The sequence below is a fragment of the Lates calcarifer genome, unplaced genomic scaffold, assembly GCF_001640805.2.
Source record: "Lates calcarifer isolate ASB-BC8 unplaced genomic scaffold, TLL_Latcal_v3 _unitig_11_quiver_2677, whole genome shotgun sequence".
Lineage (NCBI taxonomy): Eukaryota > Metazoa > Chordata > Actinopteri > Centropomidae > Lates > Lates calcarifer.
Window position 1 is genome coordinate 16,732 of NW_026115358.1, and position 8,748 is coordinate 25,479.

General features: G+C 39.7%; 2 protein-coding genes across 2 annotated transcripts; one reads left to right on the plus strand and one right to left on the minus strand.

Annotated features, from left to right (window-relative positions):
• Nucleotides 1–379: 379 nt before the first annotated feature.
• LOC108887064 (developmentally-regulated GTP-binding protein 2) lies at nt 380–5,071 on the minus strand. The gene is made up of 14 exons (XM_018682237.2): nt 4,953–5,071; nt 4,644–4,742; nt 4,190–4,350; nt 3,958–4,047; nt 3,791–3,851; nt 3,460–3,550; nt 3,285–3,357; nt 2,811–2,901; nt 2,372–2,469; nt 2,196–2,272; nt 2,000–2,088; nt 1,858–1,916; nt 1,677–1,730; nt 380–737 (listed from the first exon to the last, which is right to left on the minus strand). The coding sequence occupies exons 2-14, from the start codon at nt 4,705–4,707 to the stop codon at nt 651–653; spliced, it is 1,095 nt and encodes a 364-aa protein (XP_018537753.1). The 5' UTR covers nt 4,708–4,742; nt 4,953–5,071; the 3' UTR covers nt 380–650.
• A 166-nt stretch (nt 5,072–5,237) lies between these two features.
• Nucleotides 5,238–7,025, plus strand: LOC108887065 (FAD-linked sulfhydryl oxidase ALR-like). The gene is made up of 4 exons (XM_018682238.2): nt 5,238–5,458; nt 5,894–5,903; nt 6,356–6,560; nt 6,640–7,025. Exons 1-4 carry the CDS (start codon nt 5,246–5,248, stop codon nt 6,827–6,829), a joined length of 618 nt encoding a protein of 205 aa, XP_018537754.1. The 5' UTR covers nt 5,238–5,245; the 3' UTR covers nt 6,830–7,025.
• Nucleotides 7,026–8,748: the final 1,723 nt, after the last annotated feature.

Below are 8,748 nucleotides of genomic sequence, written 5' to 3' on the forward strand. Positions count from 1 at the left end.
TACTGTGAGATCTACACCACCAACATACACAAGATAAATAATTAAAATCTACAATATAAACTGTCTGCTTTCAAATTGCATTAATCTAACCCTACACATTTTCTAATCTCAACACTTTTTGCTAAAATGGACAATGATTGAATTTGTAAATAAAGGTAAAAAGGGGTTGGGGTGATCTAGGTTTTAATCACAAGGTGACTAAACCAAGTCCACATGTCTATCCTCTCCTAAATGGCAGCTAGGCATAATTTTAAATAAAAACTTACCACAAACGAGTCCAGGTACAGGTGGGGGGTGCGAGGTTTGTGTGACTCAAATCCAGGTGAGATGCAGTAGAAATGTACCAAACATAGTGATTTAATAAAGTAACCACAAGGAGTTATTTAATGTTTTATGGACTTTATTACTTTTTCCTGTTTTCTCTCTCAGAATCAATGTATCTTCTGTATCTTAAAAGGTAAAACACACCAGTTTCTGTTCACAACCAACTTAAATCTGCTCTGTCTCTTCAGTTTTTTTGTTTTGTTAATTATCATATACAAAATAAGAATGGTGGCTATTTTCCATTGTTGTATATCTACTGTACAGTACTTTTTTTTTCATTTCAGCTCCTCCTGCTCAGTCTCCTCTGGTCCAGTCAAAAGCTTGTTTTACTTCTTAACGATCTGGATGACGTCCTCGTGCTCCATGATGTGTGTTAGTCCGACCCTCTGTGGGCTGTACTTGGTACTGGTTCCCTAGAGGACCAAAGGACAACACAATTCAGATCCAGAACAGAGGCAGTGTGTTTCAAAGGTAATCACTACACAGAAAGACAGAATGAATTGAACTGTTAAAGAGATGCAACTGTAGTAACAGTAATACTTACGTTTATGAAAAGGAAATGAAATGTGCTCTGTCTACTGCATCTGCACTACTCTGCTTCTCATTTATCATGGTACAGTATGTTATTTATCTGTTGCTGAAGCCTTCACACCACAGTCCACAATTTTGTCACATTTTCTCAGCAGTGAGTGCATACATTTCCAATGCACAATCACTGTGTGATTTAAATCGTTGCATTCAAAAATTTTGCAATGTAAATATGTATAACAGAAATATGGTGCATTTGTTATTTTTTCTAGTGCAAAAGGACTGCATACTCAAAGTACAGCTAGAATTAGTGCATAGTGTATAACGGGTATACAGAAACAGTCACATTCACTGGTGAATTGTAGGAATGTTCGTCTCACACTGGAGACCAATCTGATAAGGTCATATTGGTCATAGTGGGAGAAATACAACCAGTATATTTGTGGTTGCAGATGAGACCACAGTCAGTCATACAAAACACAAAGAGTCAGCTCAGTATGATGTTACTTTACAGTATATGTCCAGAGTTTCTTCTTCTTTAAGGCAAAAATTTCCTCCCATATGTATCTTTTCTTTTGTCGAACTGAACACAAACACACTGAACTCTGCTTTCATAACGGTGCAGGCTTTGCAGCTCTAATGCCATCATTAGCAGCACAACAGACACTGCATACCTAACACCCCACATTACTAACATCTGCAGACTTCTTTTATTTACTCTTGTGCACAGGTAAACATGAACCAGTTTGTTCAAACAGTTAATGGGACAAGAAGCAAATGAGTACATTTTCAGAAGGTCATTGCCTTTGAAAACCTGAACTTACCCAAACAAGGGCATATTTGAACTGGCTGGCTAAGGTTCTGTGGATTCGATGGCACTGCAGGGAGAAGGCAGAACAGGCGTGTTTATATACATTCTTGTTGTTATGCATTATTATGTATGAATAAATATCCTAAGATGGTTAGTCTTTGTATGAGGACTATATATATGTGTGTTTTACATACCACATGTTCTACAGTTGCTCCTCTTCTCATGATGATGGCATCATTAAAGTCTGGGCGCTCTGATGGAAAAAAATGTAACTGTAAACATATGTATACATGTATGTGAGATTACAGAGATGAATGAAGGCAAATGTGAGCGCACCTCCTCTTTTCTTTGTATAAATGCAAATCAGAGCCAGGTATTCCCACAGCGTCTCCAAAAGGTAATCCAGGTTCAGCTTCATCCCACAACTTAAGTACAAATAAGCACAGAATAGGGAGAAAGCAGTTTAACACCTTTACATAAATACAGAGAATAAGATGACAACTTTTGACCAAAACTACTCTTATTCACAAACCTGATGACAACACTGTGAGGTCTGCGAGCCAGGCGGTCCACTTCCTCAATGGAGATTTGATCCACCTTATTGTACACCTGTAAATCACACAAACAATATTAAGGAGCGGCTTCTACTCAGTTACAATTTGAGAAGTAAAAAGCTTTGACCAAACCTCCTGATGAGCACTGACTTACATATAGGCAAGGCATGTAAACTCTGTTCCCAACAATGACATCGATGAACTCGTCTGGTGTGCTGTCCTCCCTGAAGAGGACTTCTGCATTAAAGATTTCTGAGGAGATGGGGTTAAAGAAATCAAATAGAAGCTACTGTGAGTCCATACTGGCTAATTTGTGTGGTTGTTGAATGTTGCTTTATAGTTCAGAATAAAAAGTTCTTAACATAAAAAATAAATTCATAAACTAGCCTAAACAAGCAATTTGTTAACTCTGTGCTTTATTCCCTGATCTTCCTGTCTGTGCTACAGCTCTACAATCAATGATATTTCACAAATTTGATTACTGGTGGGAACCCCAGAGACAGCGAGAGAGAGGGAGAGGTAGACAGTCACGAGGACAGGGAAATAAATGCTCATGTGTCTGCCTGCTCTATCACTGGCAGAATAAAGGATACTGTATTCGTGGAGGATGAGCTGAACAAGTTTCTCTGAGCAGTGGGTGAGAGGAACTGTGGAGTTGTAGGAGAGACCACCACCTTTCTTGGGCTACAGAGAAACAAAAAAGCACATTTTGACGAAGCTTAATATAACAGTTGAAGCACTTATTTCTGAAGGTGACAAACTTGTGTGTATGTTTTGCAAAACAAACTAAGGGTTTTGTTTTTTGACTGTTTTGTCAGTTGGTCTGTCCATCTAGTACAAATGGAGCAAGGTAGCTGGACAACAACTGAAAGGGTAATTTAACTGTGATATATTTTTATTTACTCCCACCATCGGGTCAAACGTTCCCCTAGACCAACTCTTTACATGGCATATTACCTCAGAAACTACACAGCCAGATCTCCATGACATTAGCTGATGATACTCATGGTCTCCTGATTCCAAATGTGAGCCAACAGGACCATAAAAAGAGAAAATGGAAACCGTACCTTGAAATAAATATTTGGTTTCGTCCTGTTGAGTCTGATGCCCACCGACTCCAACTCTTTTTCTAGAAGGACTCTAGAAAGACGAAAAAAAGTTAAGAGCAGGAGTTAGTTGATGAAAAACATTACAATCACATAATTCTTGACCTACTACTAAAAAACAGAGAGCATCACACACCTCTGAACATCTCCTTTGGTGGCATCCAGCATCATGATGACGACATCTGCTGTCCTGGCAACAGCAATGACCTGCCGACCTCTACCCTTACCTATTAAAAAGGGTCAAAGGTCAGCATGTCACCATGGCATGTAAGCAGGGTCTTTTCTCTAAAGGAATCCTTGCTGAAATCAGCATTTCTGACATGTAAGCAATGCTCAACCGCCGGCGATTACCAATTTGTTGATCATTCGTCATAATTCTGATAAAATTAAACCACAACAGTCAAACAGATACATCACAAATCTACAATTCCTGCACACTTGGGTTTCAACATGGAAGCTAAGCATACCTTGGGCAGCACCCTCAATGATTCCTGGCAGATCTAGCAACTGGATGTTGGCACCTTTATACTGGAGAGCAAAAAAATAACAGTGTAAATGGTACATTAAATTGTTGATCACTGTTTTAAAATTGCAAATTGACAGATATGTATTGATGTGAAGGTGTGACACATACCTCTATGACACCAGGTATGCAGGTAAGGGTAGTGAATTCGTAGGAAGCAGCTTCACTGGCTGTGGATGTCATCAAACTGAGGAAGGTGGACTGCATGACACCCACAGACAGTTATATTAGACCAATACATGGCATATCTTTAACACATCACAGACTGCTAGCTTGGTTGTGTTTGGTTATTTGTTTGTATTTGAGATAGAGTACAGATCCAAACACACAACCCATTACGTACCTTACCCACAGAGGGGAAACCAATGAGAGCAACACGAGCATCCCCTGATTTCATGACATCGAAGCCCTCGCCTTTGGCCCCCGCTGACTTGGAGGGCTCCAGAAGCTGAGCTCTGTATTTGGCTAGTTTGGCCTTGAGCAAACCCAGATGGTACTCAGTGGCTGGAGGAAAGAAAGGAAAAATATGACTAAAAGGCCTATTCTGCCAGGTTTGCTGAGTTAAAAGGTCATTTTAATACATCAAATTTCAACTCAAGATAAATTTGATAATAGATGGATGCTCCTTTAATTGTGGTGGTCACGGTCATCAAGCCTGAGGTGTCAATTAGCGTGTTTCTTCTTGCGATATTAATGAGTAACTTAACACTGGCAGCACACACACACACACAGCTGACTCAAGTTCATCCATGGTGTAGCTAACATTTAGCCCTCAAACTGCTCTCTCTCTTTCTCACCTTTGTTTTTCTGGGTCCGAGAAATTTCTTTCTCTATTTCCGCGATTTTCTCCAAGATCCCCATAGTGGCGTTTCAGGTGTTGCTACAGCTGATGTACACTGTCAGGGAGGAAAATTAACAAATACAAACGTGTCACTCCACAGTTGTTAGCTCTGTTAGCCTCCCGGCTAACCAGCTAACAGTGGCACTGAACAGTTGGCAAACCGCAACAAGAGCAGCGAGTCAGCACGTTGAGCATTGAATGGGTATCTGCACAAAACATATGTAATGTCAAGAGTTTGAAATGTTGTAAAATTATAGAAATTTACACTTTGACAGAAGCTACACTCCACGGCATGCACACATTACCGACATCACCAACCGGAACACGTTCCGTGCCCGGAAAAGGTCCGGGAGAAACAAGGAAACTCACTCCGACGAAACTTTTTCGTCCTATGTATCCGTGTCACTGACATCGGTCGTTGGAAAGTGTGCAGCTCATTCGTGACGACAGAACAATATTGAATGGCGCTAATGCGTCCATTCACAGGGAGTGTGATACCTGATGTGTCTCGGTATCGCAGGTCAGTCGTTTACTAGCTGATAGAGCTGCAGAGCGAACATGGCTGCGCCCACAGGACCGAGAGGATCATCAGCCTCCAACCCGCCCGGGTTTGAAGGTTTTCCGTTTGCGGTCGGTGGCAGACCACCGGAAGACAGGTCCGGTAAAGACCAGGAGCAGACCGGGGAGGTGAAAAAGAAGCCATGCAGGGCTTGTACGGACTTTAAATCGTGGATGAAGCTCCAGAAGAAACAGGCGACAGCTGCTGCACAGGTGACATGAGGTCGTGGCAGTGTGACAGTTACAGTCATAAAGCTTGACCTGACCAGATGATGATTTATGATCTGATATGATGATTTGTTTCACTGCCACTGTCGCACGGCTTTGCTTCACAGAGTTTTGTTACAAAAATTTGTCTGACGACATGGTTGTGAAATCAGCCTTTATCATGTGATGCAAGAGACGCTTGGCAACCAAGTACAGAGAATATGTAACGATTTCATTATTGATATATTATTTTCTCGATTAATCGACTAATCCTATAGTCTATAAAATGTCACAAAATTGTGGGGAAAAAATGTCTTGTAATAACTTAAAGGTACTATAGAAAACTCTTGTTATTAATGACACTGGTGGTCATTGAGTGAACTACAGTCAGCATCCTGCTGCTTGCACTCAATGAGGGAGCATCCTGGGCATTGGCCAAAGCAGTTACACTGTTATTACAGTTGACTATAAACTTCATTTCTACGCTAACATTAGCTAGCGTTACACACTGTTGGCACTGTAGGGAAGTGAAAGAGAGGCATTAGGGAATTCATTTTATATGTAACGTTACAATCTGTTCACACAATGGCAATAAAACAGAAATGAAACATCACCGCTGTTTCACATTCTTACATATAGCACCTTTAAGTTATATTTAATTTTATGTAATACACTTATTTCACACTGATGTCCTAGACCCTGCCTGTAGGACTGGATAGTAAAGATACAAATGATACTCTGACTTTTATATCTGACCACAACCACAAATCAACTTAAACCACAATATAAGACATAATGCAGTTTGCTACTCTGCCTGTGTCTATGTGAATTACCAGCTTACTGCCTCTGCTGTGTGTGACTTTATGTTTAAACATCTGTTTTCTGCCTCTAGGAGGTCCCAAGCTGCAGAGTCAGAGCCAAGAGAAGACCCACAATGTCCACTGGACAGGGAAGAGCTGGGACGTAGCACCTGGTCCTTCCTACACACCATGGCAGCGTATTACCCCGACCATCCATCTTCACCCCAGCAGCAAGAGATGGGACAGTTCATCAACCTCTTCTCTAAGTTCTTCCCCTGTGATGAATGTGCAGAAGACCTCAGAGGAAGGTCAGACCACTGTACTCCTTTAGATTAATATACAGTCACGTATCAGGCCTTGTAACTTAACTTGACTTCATCTCCACAGATTAAAAACCAATCAGCCGGACACCAGCAGTCGCCATGCTCTCTCTCAGTGGCTCTGTCGACTCCATAATGACATCAATGTCCGGCTGGGGAAGACTGAGTTTGACTGCTCCCGTGTGGATGAGAGATGGAGAGACGGATGGAAAGATGGTTCCTGCCGACTGAAGGATTGTGTGGAGAAATTCTGCTGAGAGATGAGAAAGACCTGGGAGGAGAAATTCTCCCTGTCAGTATAAAACTTTGGTGGAAAGTGGAGCACACATCTTTGTTGTGGAGAGACTATGTGTGATGAGAGATGTGTGGTAAATGTCAAACAGCTTTGTCTTCTATTGTAGTTAGTTAATGTAACTGACCTGGTAATAAAACTTAAAGAAACAAAACAAATAAGTATTCCTCTCTGTTTCTCCAGTCAGAACTAAAACTCATAGTAAAACATTGCACAGTTTCACTGAACCTGTTGTTATTTATAGTTTATTGAGGGAATGTAAAACTTTGGGAGATAAATTATACATGTAGGCTTCTGTGAAACTGAAAACGTGCAGGGACACATGTTTTTGATGCTCTCATAAAGATTTGTTTTGCCTGTTTTACTGCTTAGCTGTGTAATATATAAATTATAGACTCAAGATTTTTGATTGTCTAACTGGATTTATCAATTAAAACTGGGGTTCTCTGGTCTGTTATTAGTTTGTGTGTAGAAGTTTTGTTTGACCCAGAATATCCACTTCAACACATAATATCGCATTCTTAAATGTGTGAACAATATCATATCATATAATCATATAATTCTCATTATGTTGGTGATTAATTGGAGATATCAGAAATTAAATACCTCTACCAAATATGTCAGAGAAATATATATATTATAGTTGGCATATTAATGATGAACTAGAGAATGTTTTTTCGTTGTCATACTACACTCCAGTTTGTGTGTTTGTGTGTGTTGTGAAGTACTTTACCTGCACAGTGTGTTAATTTTTTTTTGTTGTTGTTTTTTTTTTTTTTGCATAATTTAGTGCAGAAATGAGAAATTATTTAATTTTTTATCAATGGTTGTTGTTTAAATCATTGAATTAAATTTGAAAAAAAAAGGAAGAAAGACCATTATTTTGTTGTTTTACATGTTTTTCTCTACTTCAGTCCAGTGTAAATCATTTTGGCTGTTTGACAAAAAAAGCACTTTTGAAGACATTACGTTGGGGTTTGGTATCATGTAATGGGCACCATTTATTATTATTATTATTATTAAGGCCTGTTAGTTGCAACACTGTGTGAAACCCTTCCCCATAGTCAAGGGCCTTTGAGGACACACCTCAGTTATGTGACCTGATGTTTACATGCTATTTTAGTCTCTAAATAACGTTCATGTTAAAATATTGAATTGCGGTATCACTGACCTCTAGTGGTGGGAGTCATGTATGCATGATATTGTATAGCGGAGCTGCTTTCTGTTCATGTTTGTGAAAGTGACACCACTGGTTTCACAACACCATGGTACAGGACTACACTGATACTGAATACCAGCAGCTTGTGTGAATGTTCAGGTTTAATTTATCTCTAGGCAGTTTCACATGTCCTGTGGGTGGACATGGTCCAGCAAAACTGATGTTTTATTACATCTTATTAGTATTCAGAGTATATGGATTGTGCAGTCAAGCCAGTTTTATTTATGTATTTACCTCAAAGGCGTTTACAATGAATCACGTTACAGCACAATAACCACCAGTACCAGACTGGTTCATTTTATGTTGAGACAGTTTAGTGTTCAAGTAAATGGTCATTGCTCAGGCCACATTAATTTGCAAATATCCCATGATAAGTAACTTGTGACTATACTTTTGTGGTATTTGGAGCAGCTACATCATCATGAGACTATTTTCCATGCCACGTTTTATAAATTAGCAGTGTTGTGACTGATGGCTGATTCAGGCAGGAGTTCTCACTCAGTATATTGTTTTGTAGTTGACAGTCCTTGAGGCCTGTGTTCCCACATTTAGACTGAGTCAACTTCTGCTGAACTTTTGTAAATGCTCCAGGGCTGTATCAGTTATTGAGGTGTTATTTTTTAGAAATGTGGAAGAAGTTTCCATTCCACAATTAAAAACTATAA